The sequence below is a fragment of the Pithys albifrons genome, chromosome Z (genome assembly GCF_047495875.1).
Source record: "Pithys albifrons albifrons isolate INPA30051 chromosome Z, PitAlb_v1, whole genome shotgun sequence".
In the NCBI taxonomy this organism is placed as follows: Eukaryota; Metazoa; Chordata; class Aves; order Passeriformes; family Thamnophilidae; genus Pithys; species Pithys albifrons.
The window spans coordinates 42,087,482-42,102,182 of NC_092497.1; the positions used below are offsets into that span (position 1 = coordinate 42,087,482).

At 42.3% G+C, this 14,701-nt stretch overlaps 1 protein-coding gene across 1 annotated transcript in view; it reads right to left on the bottom strand.

Annotated features, from left to right (window-relative positions):
• The window catches only part of SVEP1 (sushi, von Willebrand factor type A, EGF and pentraxin domain containing 1), a 136,044-nt gene that overhangs the window by 107,406 nt on the left and 13,937 nt on the right, over window positions 1-14,701 (bottom strand). Inside the window, exons 2-3 of the mRNA XM_071580647.1 lie at window positions 5,940-6,195; window positions 4,561-4,737 (exon numbers count right to left, since the gene is read on the bottom strand). Of these exons, the coding sequence (XP_071436748.1) occupies window positions 4,561-4,737; window positions 5,940-6,195 (433 nt within the window). The remainder of the gene's footprint in view (window positions 1-4,560; window positions 4,738-5,939; window positions 6,196-14,701) is intronic.

Below are 14,701 nucleotides of genomic sequence, written 5' to 3' on the forward strand. Positions count from 1 at the left end.
CATGGATATCTTGCATCCTTCCTCTTGGTTTAGAGCTCTCCTCCTGACATGACAGTCAGTCATTTTAACACAGTATATTCACAATAGAACTTCTGTGTATTATCACAGACAAAAGTCACTCAAGAGAGGGTGTAACAAAAGAAATCTAAACTCAGGAGTAAAATTTTTTAAAAGTGAATAAATTACAAATGAAAGAGTAATGTATAAAAAATTATCTCATCCCTCGAAAATGTTACAGAAAGACGTTCCTGATTAGATAACTGTTCAGTCAAAGGGGTGAATCACTGACAGATTTTGTACACAGAAAAGGTCTCTCCAGTAAAGTTTTTCTGTCTCTACAGTAGGTCAATCTAACTCAAGACAGTCTTTCAGCATTTATAAGCATTAATGCTTCATTAAGTATGTACATCCAAACTTCCTTGCACAGCTGCAATCCAAGTTTTGGCAACTCATCTTGTTTAAAATTTTTATTTGCTTTCTTCTTTTTGTTTATCAAGATCAAGGCTTATGTGACAGAACAACACAATAGTAACCATTTAAATCTTTCCTCAAGGAAATGCTCCTTTTTCAATCTGGCAGTTTTCAATTGCTGCAGGTCTCATGAGAAGCTTTCTTTTACTGATAGCTAAGTTAGAACAGAAGAATACTTTTCTGATTTATACATTAAAAGCAAAGGAGAACAGAGGAATCAAAGCAAACCTCTACCACGTTTTAAGATGCAGAATCAATGACTGAAAGCATGAAATAGCACTGCGTTGAGAGAGAGCAAGATTCTAAGTTCTATGAGCTTGAAAATCTGCAGTTCTAAGAACTAATTTAAACCTTCAGATTCAACAGGCAAATTTAGCCTGAATCTAATTATGTCTATATTTTTATATAGTGTATAATTTATACACTTTTTTTTTCATACTCCCTTTCTTGCTTTCCTTTCACTCCCTGTCTCTTAGAATCTCAAAGTGCTGTTGGTGCTGTTGGTTCTCCTCCAGATCAATTCTAGGCACCCATGGAAGAGTGCAGCTATATTATTATATATGTTGTTAATTCTGGATGCCTTGGGACTTGGAGGGATCTTGTAAACTTAGTGAAAATTTCCAGGTACTCTAGGATAAGTTCAAGATTGTTGGCAAAGCTTGATTAAGCCTGCTTAATTAACTCCTACAGGGTAGCTAAAGAAACATCTCCCATAAAAAAATACGGAGAAAGACTGATTCAAGTTCCAGCGGTGTAGAGGAGCCTATCAAAAGGAGGGGGAGGAAGGAGACAGCATGGCAGAAGAGATGTTTACTTTTCTTTGACTAGGCCCTTAGAATCACCATTGGAGTTAAAGTTCTTTCTGTGTGACTAAGAAAAGAACTGCTAGCAATACATTAAACACAAGTGTTTTGGTTTGGTTTGGTTTTTCCTAATGAGAAAGCTATCCAATTTATGAAGAGTGGGTTTTGTTATGAATTCTCAACAGGAACAATACTTAAAATCTCATGGAAAAAATCCTCTGATGGAAATTGCATCCACAATACAAGAAAGCACAAAATGCAAATCTCCCCTGCCTTGCTGAACCTACATTTTCTCAGTTTAAAGCCTTTTCAGTGATTGTGTTGTGAATCAAAATTGGCAAAAAAAAAAAAGGCAAAAAAAGCACAAAGTTTTCATACAATTTCAGGTTTCATTGGAAAGGCTCTTTACAGATCTAATCCATTTGGTGTTTTGAAGAAAAAACTGTTGATCTAATGGTTGTGCATATTATAGCTGATATGCTGTATATTCCTAAATAAAAGCCTAAGCAGCCTGTTAAATACTCATACATAAGGTGAAATTCTACATTTCAATTATTATACCAAAATAGTCAACGAAATACAAATAAAAGAATTAAAAACCAGCCTAGATTACATGGAATTAATTTACTAATTCTGCCTTGTAAACTGCACATCATCTTCATGGATGCAGAAAATGAAGTCTACGTGTTAAAGTAAAAAAAATCAGTGGTCATAAGACAGCAATTTCCTTATCTCCCCAATAACTGTGGCTGTGCTTAGGAGTAACTGATGAAATGAACATAATGGGTATGATCCTTTCTTTGTATTACCTTGTATCTTAAAATAGAACTTTCCCAGGAGAGTCTTGCCAAAAAAAAAATTAAATTGTGAAAAGGCTGTGTTAAAGACATATATCCATCTTCTAAGGCAGAGAAGAAGATAAAAATGGAGATTTGGACATTTGTTTTACTCTTCTATAAAACCTGCAGTTGACTCCAACAGCTCACCTTTTTATTGGTGAAATGGAAAAAACAGTCTTAGTGAAAATCACAAGATTTAGTTTTGCTGATTTCTGTATTTTTCTTTGATTGCCTCTAGTTTGAAACTCAATGTTTGTAATCAAGGAAAAGAAGAACAAAAAGTGAGGAGTTACTAAAGAGAAGGTGTTTATGTACTTGTGACTGGTTAGGATTCTGCCTCCTTTCTTTCTTTCCCTTCCTTTGCCACAATTGTCACAGATGTCTCTGGCCACATGAGGCACCTAGTGTGGGCCAAGAAGCTTTTGTTTGGTTTGCTTTTTAAAGTAGAGAACAGACAGTCTGTTCTTCCTTCTGTGTCACATCATCAACAGTATCACAAAGAACAGGAGGAGGACACTGAAGCCAATTTCTGCTTTTCGGCACAAGGCACGTGGCTCCTATTTTATTTTATAGATGCCTTCTAGAGAATTTTTTCTGGTAATTATGAAAGTGAAAACTTGTTGTGACTTTTACACATTATTCTGATGCCTCATATTTAAAACCATAATCAATCGTAAGGTTGTATAATGCAGAAGACAAACATATATATAGAAAATAAACAGAGAAAATAAATAAAATAGCAAAAATAGCAGATGCATCACAGAAGAACAATATCCCATCTTAATGAAAACTCTTTAAAAAAACCCTTACTGTATTAAGCAAACCTAGGTTAGTGGAGTATCTGCATTTTTAACCAAACAGGAGATAAAAGTAGTCCAATCAAAACTTAAGTCCTGTCATTGTAAACTGGCCACAAGTCCTCCTGACCATTATACACTGAGGAAAAGTTAAGATGCATTCTTAAGATTCCTTATGCTTTACAAATCCACAGCTATGCTCAGCTGCAAAATGTTAAAAAAATATTGTAATACTTTCCAAAATAAAAGATTGCAAAATAGAACATTTTTCCTTTAAAGAACACGTATTGTATTACTTTCTTTTTTTGTCTGTCTTAAAGAATATAATAGTAGAACAGAGCAGACATAAAGAACAGGTTTGAGTTAGTCAGGTCAAATTCCCCTTAAATTATATGTAAGCAACTTCAACTGCTTTCACATACACAGCAGATGGCTGCAACCATTAGCTTACTTGAAGTATATCAATACTAACCCCTTCTACAAACTTTTTTCAGAAGCATTTGCCACAGAAGTAAAAATTAAGCCTTTGTCTGCAGCCACCAAGTACTCATTAAAAGAAATCTGACTTTTACTTTTTTTGGTGGCACTTGAAAGGTACGCTTAGCCCATGAAAAAGTCTTTCATGTAGAAAGGCCAGCTCTAAAATGATAGGCCCAATATCTTTAGGAATAGCTCAAAACAATATTTAATGATACAAGCTACTGATAGAGGCAGAAATGGTGCATTGGTTTTATGCAATAGCTCACTAGAGCACTCAAGACAGAGGAAATTGACCTTAATGACAAAAGAAAAAATACTACAAAATTTTATTTTTTTTCTTAAATAAATTAGAATCATAATTGAAAATAAGCAAAATGGAATGCTTTATCTTTGATAAGAGTTAATTGAGCACACAAGGAACCTGCACGAAATTACATAAAATAAGATTCTGTTTCAGAGGCACCTAGTGAATTACAGTGTGTTAATTGGTTGGGAGCATAATACAACTGTTCAACTTCTGCAAACAATAATAAACTGCTGTTATTTTAACCATAGACTTTGAATGCATACTAGCAAAAGAACTTCACCAAAAAGTAGTAACAAAAACAATCTTAGCAAAATGTGATGACAAGTTTCTGTTTAGTGACCCAAATGCTTTCTTCCTCTTCAGTAACTGAAAGTCAACATGCGAGAATTGAAGCACATTTCCTAGACTGGAAGTTCTGTAAAGAACTCATCCTGCAAAGATCCACATATATAGCCCCACTCCAAACAGCAAAATTTATGAAAGCTCAAAATGTGATTAGCAAAATCTATTATGGAAATGTGTAGTATGAGCACTTGATTGCAAAAGATATTACCTCAGACTTGGTAAATTTCCAGTCACAAATTTCTGATGTGCTGCATTTCTAATGTTCTGACAAAGGGAAGTTTCTGCCCTATTCTTACCTCTTTCCTGTGCATTTATTTGAGCTATTGCTGAAGACAAAGCATGACGTGAGAGTAACTTCTAGAGTTATTCTATGTCTTCAGACAGAGAGTCTTTCAGCCTTGGATGCATTCTGATCCAGGTTCATAGCCATAATCCCAAATAAATCTCTTCATTCTCAGCTAAATTAGCCATGTATTCAGGCATAAAGAGAAACCCAAACACTGAGACATGAGACTCACCTGTGCATTCATGTTGTAGCCCTTTCCCATAGTATCCTTTTTCACATATACACTCAAACTGGCCAGTGTGAGTACCACATTTGCAGCTTGCCATGATGTCACAGCAGTTTTCATTTGCCTCACAGAGATATGAACAATGTGATGTATCTTCTTGGATGTAGCTGCCAGAAGGTAGGTCTGAAATATTATTAACAAAAAAATCAAATAAAAGTTCTCACAGAGCCTCACACTATGTCATTAGTGAAATGTTTGTTAAAACCCCTAAGTTCCAGTTCTAAGTAATAGTGATGTCACTGTGAAGCAGAGCCTTGCTATGCTTAAAATGTAAAAAAAAAAAAAAAAAAGAAAAAGAAAAGAAATAAAAGGTTGGTGTCTTTTTTTCTGGAAAAAGACTCACTGAATCCATGGTGCCCTCAAATTTTTTCACTTAGCTTCATTTGAGTCTAACACTGCCAGAATCCAGTCTCACTCCCAACAGAAGTTGTTGAGACAGTTTTCCCAGCTTTGGTTGATGCCATATTGGGCATACAAAGAGTATTTGGTCATAGCATGTACAACCAGTTGGTCGTATTATTAAAAAAAAATTGAAATCTTTCTTTTGACATGTTCACACAGACCAATCCAACCTTACTTGGAACAAACAGGATAGTAATACAGCACCAGAAAGACAGTAAAGCACACTGTTTATTTAAAAGTAGCATGGTTTTAAAAATTGTAGCAAATACATGCAAATGGGTAGTCTGATTCTTGTTCTAAGCCTCAATCAAGCCTTTCAAACAAATGTTTAATCATGTGTTTTCACTAGCTTGTCTAAACCTACCTTATTTTTCAGGAAGAACCTTCTTTTTAGAATACAGTGGATTGAAAGAGGATAGAACTACAGTCCAAACGTTCCACTCCCTGCTCTTTTCAGTTTTACTGAATGTATAAGATCATAAACATAAATGGTATTTACTCTTATACAGAAAGTTCTAAATCAGTTCTGAACAGACTAAAGTTTGTTGCAACGTAAGATACTAAAAGGTATTAAGCATATTCCTAAACCTCTTTAGGGCAATCGTGTAACTGACTTCAAGGTTCATCCATTCAAGCAGAAGTTACACTGGGCCAAGATCACAGTCTGTTCTTCATGGACAAAATGAAGATCTGAGTGGACATAAGAATGTATATACATCAATGTAGAGAAATTTTCTCACATTTTGTCTATGAATTCATTAAATAAAATTTATCCTTTGTTAACAGAGGAATGAACACCTCTGCTAGAAAGTATAAGGGAAAAAGAGGGAATCAACACTACATGAAATATAAATACAACACTGGATATCTTTATATTCAGACCTCTCTGCTCTCTGTAGATTCTGAGGTTAGTACATTAATACCTTCATGAAGAGCTCTGCGTGCCAGAGCTTCAAACTCAGTAAAACTGTGAAGAAGGTAACAGTGATCTTCTTTTGGGTGCGATGCCATATCATTCAGTTCCCGAATATTGCCCTGCCATATCCCAAAGGTGAAGATCTCCACTCCAAATTCACGTAAGGATGCTGCAATGGGTCTTGGATCTCCCCCATTGGAATATCCATCAGTAATGAGAAATATCACTTTTGTGGCATTTCCACGGGCATGCCGTAATATTTGCTGGAAGAGAAAGGAAATTGCATACCTCAGCAAGGACTTAATGTTTGATCTGTATGCTACTTTCTCCATGATGTGACTCCTTTTATTTGAATTATACAGCTAAACTAGGCCCTTGCAAGGTCTCCCACTACAATAAGTGTCAACCAGCTGCAAGCAGAGCCTGTGTTTAAAGAAGGCCAGCCACTGATTTACATTTCAGATGGTTATAGTCTGCACAATCACAGAAATCACAACACGATCTGAAATGAGAGACTTATCACACTGCCTGATACTCACCAATAGCATAGCAACGATTCTGACCAATGCTTTAGCAACTTTGTTAAGTCTGCAGTTTAAATAGGTAATACAAACGTTGAAAATCTAATGCAAGACTCAATTAGATTTTAGCATCATCTTCCGTTTTGTTCCACTATATTATAAACTCCACTTCTGATTTACTGTTAGTCTTCTCCCAACCGGCATTTGGACTAATACTTATTTTAACCCCAGCACAGCACTCCCCATTGACCCCACTGAATTGTGCTTTCTCCCTTGCAATGGTTTGCTAAGATCACTTTATTGTCCATCATGGCCTCAAAAACTGCCAGTAGTTCCTTCCATCCTGCTGTTGTCTAAAGATTGAGGATCACTCTTTCTAATATTTCACACAAAACATTTGTGACACTACTCAGTGCTCCCTGAATAAGAACATGCCTCCCAGATTCCTGCCCATTTCATCTTTCCAGACTGACAGTGCAATATTGCTAATTACTCTCCAAGTATGTTTGTTTTGGGATGATAGGCTGCAAAAATGCAATGTTGACATGCCGTGGACTAGAAACCACCCTATGGAGTTACCATGCTGATGAGTAGTCACTCCCAGTCAGAGTATGAGTAAATAAGGGACCAGTGCCAATCTCCTACTCATGGTTAGGTGCTGACTGCAACCCTAAAGGATTGGGTAGGTGTACTTTCTCCTTCCTTTGTAAACTTATGTAGAAGGAATTAGATTCAGACTTTCAATTTGGTATCAAACAAATTACTACCATGTTTATTTCACTAATAGATTGTACCATGATACAATCAATACAAAACACCACATTTGATAGACCTACGAATGATACTCCAAAAATCATGTTCTATGATGAACAGGTAAATGCACTTAAGCCATCCTTAATAAATAAAAACCAAAAAATGGAGATGAACTGATCTGAGTAGTTTTACTGCAAAATCTTAAGGTAAGACTTTGTCCTAGTTGAGCAGGAGGGACCAGCTGACACTGTGTAAGGGTGATCAAAGCTGTGTATTCTACCCCCTCTATTCATTCCCCAAGGACAATGGGCCATTAGCAGCAGCTGCCCAGGGAGTCATTATCACCTTCACACTCAGCCTGAGGGGACGGAGCTGCTACTGGGCCATCAACAGTTCAATACCCCCTGGCTCCCAGAGTTAATCACCCATTGTGTGAGTCCCCGCCCAGGGGGAGGGACTGGGTGCTCTCTGAGGGTACATAAGTGGTGGGTAAGAAGACCTCAGGAACTTCTTGTCGGATCCAGAGGAGCAGCAGGACCTCGACAGGAGGAGATCACCGCTCTCACCCAGACCACAGCCCTCGCCTGCACCAACAGGTTTTTCATTTCCTTTTGCTCTGGACTTGGGGGAGCCACAGGGGTCTCAGCACAAGGGCAAACAAACCTCCTTGGGTTTGTGCCCCAGGACACTGGGTTATACTGCTGGGGTTTTGTGAGTTGAAAGCAATTTCCCTTTTGTGTCAGTGTTTTTATTGTAATATTATTATTAAATTTTAGGTCTGACTTATAATCTCTCTCTCGTGGTGAGTTCATTTCCCCTGCTGGTTCACCTTTAAACCAGCACATCTTTTGGCGCCCAACGTGGGGCCACGAGAGAGAAGTCAGAATTACAATTTTATTTTGTGTATTTGGGTACAGAAACTCCCTGACTACCATGTTGCTTGATGTATTCATGTGGATGGTGTATCTGGGCCTGTTCATATTTCGACATATGGGGAACCATTTGCTTATTTTGATGCTCTCTTTAATACCAAGGAGAAGGATCAAAATTGCTTTATTAATATAATATGTTTATGTTGTCATAACATCAGAAGCAGTGAATTTCATTGTGAATGTATATTCAGTCTGGTTTGCCTGTCCTGGTTTGGGTTGTTACCTCTGGGGTCTCATTAAAAATAGCACCCAGACTGTGGGGAAAACAGGCGGAGATGGTTACTTCCACCTTTTCACCTCTGCTACAACAATCATTGAAAATATTGAGCTTCTTTTTGATGTTAGGGACAGCATAATCTTACTGTTAGTGCTGTTAGTGTTGCTTTGTCTCCTCTGTACTGTATACACCATGTTTAGGGTCCGAACTGGGCTTTCTAAGGAGACTTGCTGGAGGCCTGCCCTGGGAGCGGATGATGTTGAGTGGCACGGGAAGTGGGAAGATATGGGCCAGTATTTGGAGACCTTCTCTCCTCAAATGATCTGGAAATTCACCCCGGAACAACTGCAGGACCCTGCCAAAATGCTAAGCTATGTGAAAGGAAGATGCTCTGGTAGTCCCAGAGATGTGCAGCTCACAGCAACCTGCTGGGCCCTGGCCACTGCCTACCGCACACTGCTTGGTGTGGTACAGCATCATCAGGAGGAGGAGAAAAGGAGCAAATCCACAGGCACCATGTCCACCCAAACCACGGCTGAGCCAGAGAGGAAGAGAGATACATCAACCAGCAGCATGTCCACCCAGACCATGACTGAGCCAGAGAGGAAGAGAGATACATCAACCAGCACCATGCCCACACAAACCATGGAGGAGCCGGAAGGACAACAGAAACCGATAGCAGTTGCCCCTGTCCAGAAAAGAAAATCAAAGACCAAATCAGTTCGTATAGTGAATGATGAGGAAGAGTCGGGACTTTCACCTCAAGCAGAAGAAATGGAGCCAGAAATAATCACCCAGTCCCTATCCCTGGGAGAGTTGCATGAGCTCCGGAGAGAGTTTACATGACAGGCAAATTAGTCCATCTTGATCTGGCTGCTTCGAATCTGGGATGCGGCGGCCAATGATACAATTCTAGATGGGAGTGAGGCAAGGCAGCTGGGATCCCTGTCTCGAGATGTGGTCATTGATTAAGGCATTAGAAAGAGACAGGAAACTCTCAGCCTCTGGCAGCGACTGTTGTCAAGCGTGAGAAAGAGATATCTTTGTAAGGAGGACCTCCACGTACAGCAAGGACAGTGGAACACGATGGAACAAGGTATCCGGTGCTTAAGGGAATTAGCTATACTGGAGATAATCTTTTCAGAGGATGAGAGATTCCCTAAAAGTCCAGATGGTGTCCAGTGCACATCCCAGATGTGGTTAAAATTTGCACGACTTGGGCCAGAAATGTATTCTTGCTACCTTGCAACATTGCACTGAAGAGAGGGAGAGGACAAGGTGGGCGCACTGGTCGGTAAACTCAGGATTTATGAAGACACTGTCACTGCTCCATTACGAGCCCACGTCTCAGCTTTGGAAACAAAACTGGCTGACCTGGAAGAGAAGATTAAGGAAGGACTCTTCCATATCTCTCCAGAGCACACGAGCCTCTGCCATCAGAAGCAGGCGTCTTCCGGCTAAGGAGAAAGGGTACACTCCACGTGGCAATCTGTGGTTTTACCTCCATGAGCATGGAGAAGATATGAGGAAGCGGGATGGAAAACCCACCTCTTCCTTAGCAACTCAGGTACGTGAATTGCAAAGAGGCACAACTAACACAGGGAATTCTTCAAGGTTGAAGGCTGCTCCAGTCTCTCATGGGCAAGGCTCCAGACAGTATAGGAATGATGATGTTATGCCTGACCCTCTTGAAGGAACCTCCCGGTCATATTCACAGGGAGAGCGCAGTGAGTACCATGACCAGGACTAGGGGGGCCCTGCCTCTAGCCAGGTAGAGGAGAGGGACAATCAGGTTTATTGGACTGTGTGGATTAGGTGGCCTGGCACATCAGACCCACAGAAATACAAAGCTTTAGTGGACACTGGTGCACAATGCACGTTGATGCCATCAGGATACGTTGGGGCAGAATCCATCTCTATTTCTGGGGTGACAGGGGGATCCCAACAGCTGACTGTACTGGAAGCTGAAGTCAGCTTGACTGGGAAGGAATGGCATAGACATCCCATTGTGACTGGTCCAGAAGCCCCATGTATCCTTGGCATAGACTACCTGAGGAATGGGTATTTCAAAGACCCAAAGGGACTGTGTTGGGCCTTTGGCATAGCTGCTGTGGAGACAGAGCAAATCAGACAGCTGAGCACCTTGCCTGGCCTCTCAGAGGACCCTTCTGCTGTGGGACTGCTGAAAGTTGAAGAACAATTGGTACCGCTGGCCACAGCCACAGTGCACTGTTGGCAATACCGCACTGACCGAGACTCTGTGACCCCCATACACAAGATGATTCGTGATCTGGAGAGCCAAGGGGTGGTCAGCAAGACTCACTCACCCTTTAATAGCCCCATATGGCCAGTACGAAAGTCCAGTGGAGAGTGGAGGCTGATGGTGGATTACCGTGGCCTCAATGAGGTCACACCCCCTCTGAGCGCTGCTGTGCCGGACATGCTGGAGCTTCAGTATGAGCTGGAGTCCAAGGCAGCCAAGTGGTATGCCACCATCGACATTGCCAATGCCTTTTTCTCCATTCCGTTGGCAGCAGAGTGCAGGCCGCAGTTCGCTTTCACCTGGAAGGGGGTGCAGTACACCTGGAATCAACTGCCCCAGGGGTGGAAACACAGTCCCACCACGGACTGATCCAGACTGCACTGGAAAGGGGTGAGGCTCCAGAACATCTACAGTACATTGGTGACATCATTGTATGGGGGAACACAGCAGGGGAGGTTTTTGAGAAAGGAAAGAAGATAATCCAGATTCTCCTAAGAGCTGGTTTTGCCATTAAACGAAGTAAGGTCAAGGGAGCTGCTCAGGAAATTCAGTTCCTAGGAGTGAAGTGGCAAGATGGGCATCATCAGATTCCAACAGAGGTGATCAACAAAATAGCAGCTATGTCCCCACCGACCAGCAAGAAGGAAACTCAGGCTTTCCTAGGCGCCGTGGGCTTTTGGAGGATGCATATCCCTGAGTACAGTCAGATTGTAAGCCCTCTCTACCTTGTGACACGGAAGAAGAATGATTTCCAGTGGGGCCCTGAAAAACAACAAGCCTTTGAGCAGATTAAACGGGAGATTACCCATGCAGTAGCCCTTGGGCCGGTCAGGACAGGACAGGATGGGAAGAATGTGCTTTACACTGCAGCCGGGGAGAATGGCCCATCCTGGAGCCTCTGGCAGAAAGTACCCGGGGAGACTCGAGGACGACCGCTGGGATTCTGGAGTCGGGAATGCAAAGGATCTGAAGCCAGCTACACCCCAACTGAGAAAGAGATCCTGGCAGCTCGTGAAGGAGTTTGAGCTGCCTCAGAAGTGATTGGCACTGAGGCACAGCTCATCCTGGCACCCCGACTACCAGTGTTGGGCTGGATGTTCAAAGGAAAAGCTCCTTCTACCCATCACGCCACTGATGCCACATGGAGTAAGTGGATCGCTCTGATCACACAGTGAACCCGGACAGGGAATCCTAATCGCCCTGGGATTTTGGAAATCATCACCAACTGGCCGGAAGGTGAGAGTTTCGGATTGTCCTCTGAAGAAGAAGAGGAGCAGGTGACACGAGCTGAGGAGGCCCCACCATATAACCAGCGACCAGAAGAGGAGAAGCGATATGCTCTCTTCACAGATGGCTCCTGCCACATTGTAGGGACAAGCCGGAAATGGAAAGCAGCTGTATGGAGTCCTACATGGCAAGTTGCAGAAGCGACTGAAGGACAGGGTGGATCAAGTCAGGTTGCAGAGCTGAAAGCTGTTCAGCTGGCTTTGGATATCGCCGAACGAGAGAAGTGGCCAAGACTCTACCTTTACACTGACTCATGGATGGTGGCCAATGATTTGTGGGGATGGCTGGAGCGTTGGAGAAAGGCCGGCTGGCAGTGCAAAGGGAAACCCATCTGGGTGGCTGAGATGTGGCAGGACATCACTGCCCGGGTAGAGAAGCTGAGTGTGAAGGTCCGTCACGTAGATGCTCATGTACCCAAGAGCTGTGCTAATGAGGAGCATCGTAACAACGAGCAGGTGAATCGAGCTGCCAGGATTAAAGTCTCTCAGGTAGATCTGGATTAGCAGCACAAGGGAGAGTTGTTTCTAGCTCGATGGGCCCATGATGCCTCTGGTCATTAGGGCAGAGATGCGACATACAGATGGGCTCAGGACCGAGGGGTGGATCTAACCATGGAGAGTGTCTCACAGGTTATCCATGACTGTGACACATGTGCTGCCATCAAGCAGGCCAAGCGGGTGAAGCCTCTATGGTATGGTGGATGGTGGTCGAAATACAGGTATGGGGAGGCCTGGCAAGTTGACTACATCACACTTCCCCAAACACGCCAAGGCAAGCGCTACGTGCTGACCATGGTAGAGGCAACCACTGGATGGCTAGAGACATACCCTCTACCTCACGCCACTGCCCGGAATACCATCCTGGGCCTTGAGAAACAAGTCCTGTGGAGACACGGCACCCCAGAGAGAATAGAGTCTGACAATGGCACCCACTTCAAGAACAGCCTCATAGACACCTGGGCCAGAGGGCACAACATTGAGTGGGTGTATCATATCCCCTACCATGCTCCAGCTGCCGGGAAAGTTGAGCGATGTAATGGACTGCTGAAAACCACCTTGAAGGCGTTGGGTGGGGGAACTTTCAAACACTAGGAGACACATTTGGCAAAGGCCGCCTGGTTGGTCAACACCAGGGGCTCCATCAATCGAGCTGGCCCTGCCCAATCAGAACTCTTGAATACTGTAGATGGAGATAAAGTCCGTGTGGTCCATATGAGAGGTATGTTAGGAAAGACTGTTTGGGTTAGTCCCACCTCAAACAAAGGCAAACCCATCTGAGGGATTGTTTTTGCTCAAGGATCATGTTGCACTTGGTGGGTAATGCAAAAAGATGGAGAAACATGTTGTGTACCACAAGGGGACCTAATTTTGAGCGAGAAGAGTTTGTAATGTTTCATTGTATATATGTATATATAGGTAAAAGGGGAATTAAATTTGGGAATGACTAGATGGTGTAGAATAAGGGGTGGATAATGTCCTAGTTGAGCAGGAGGGACCAGCTGACACTGTGTAAGAGTGATCAAAGCTGTGTATTCTACCCCCTCTATTCATTCCCCAAGGACAATGGGCCATTAGCAGCAGCTGCCCAGGGAGTCATTATCAGCTTCACACTCAGCCTGAGGGGGCGGAGCTGCTACTGGGCCATCAACAGTTCAATACCCCCTGGCTCCCAGAGTTAATCACCCATTGTGTGAGTCCCCGCCCAGGGGGAGGGACTGGGTGCTCTCTGAGGGTACATAAGTGGTGGGTAAGAAAACCTCGGGAACTTCTTGTCGGATCCAGAGGAGCAGCAGGACCTCGACAGGAGGAGATCACCGCTCTCGCCCAGACCACAGCCCTCGCCTGCACCAACAGGTTTTTCATTTCCTTTTGCTCTGGACTTGGGGGAACCACAGGGGTCTCAGCACAAGGGCAAACAAACCCCCTTGGGTTTGTGCCCCAGGACACTGGGTTATACTGCTGGGGTGTTGTGAGTTGAAAGCAATTTCCCTTGTGTGTCAGTGTTTTTATTGTAATATTATTATTAAATTTTAGGTCTGACTTATAATCTCTCTCTCGTGGTGAGTTCATTTCCCCTGCTGGTTTGCCTTTAAACCAGCACAGACTTATGAAGGAAAATTATCTGTCTTTAGGCTCACAGTCTAGGCAAGTCCAAATAACCTGCGGAGTTTTTATACTTCTTTTCAGTAAGGCAGGCCATATTTGAGACAATTTGATTTTGATTTGGCAGCTTGCTGATTTCAGGTAGATATTAAACAATATGAAGTACACACGCCATAAATCAAAACACATACCACTGACACCATGATCCGGGAGACTGACAAGCAATGTTTTTCTGTTGGGCTTGATTTTATTACTGTTTGTATGTAAAACCTAAAGGGAGTGAAACCAAATTCTCTTGGACAGAAAAACCTTTCACAAATGAAACATATTGTTCCTCACATTGCTTAAGTGGAAAATCAGAATGAAGTGAAAGCCTATGATGAAGCAGAAAGCTAGAATAAAAAGAATCAGGAAGAAAAAGGACAACATGAAGACAAATAGTAGGAAAAACGTAGAAAAGCCTCATTTCAAAATGCATTTTGAAACTGATGCTCTCAGACAAGTGTAGTTGCAGGCAGAGAGTGTAGTGCTATTTGTAATTAACAATATAATTAACATATTTAGCATTAACTGTGCTATTTTAAAATATAAGAAAGTTAAGACTCCATCCAGCTTCTTAAGTATTAAGGCTGAAATTCTCCACTCAGAATGTTTGTCTCAAGCTGCTTCAGTGAAAAAGGCTTTTTTGCAAAAA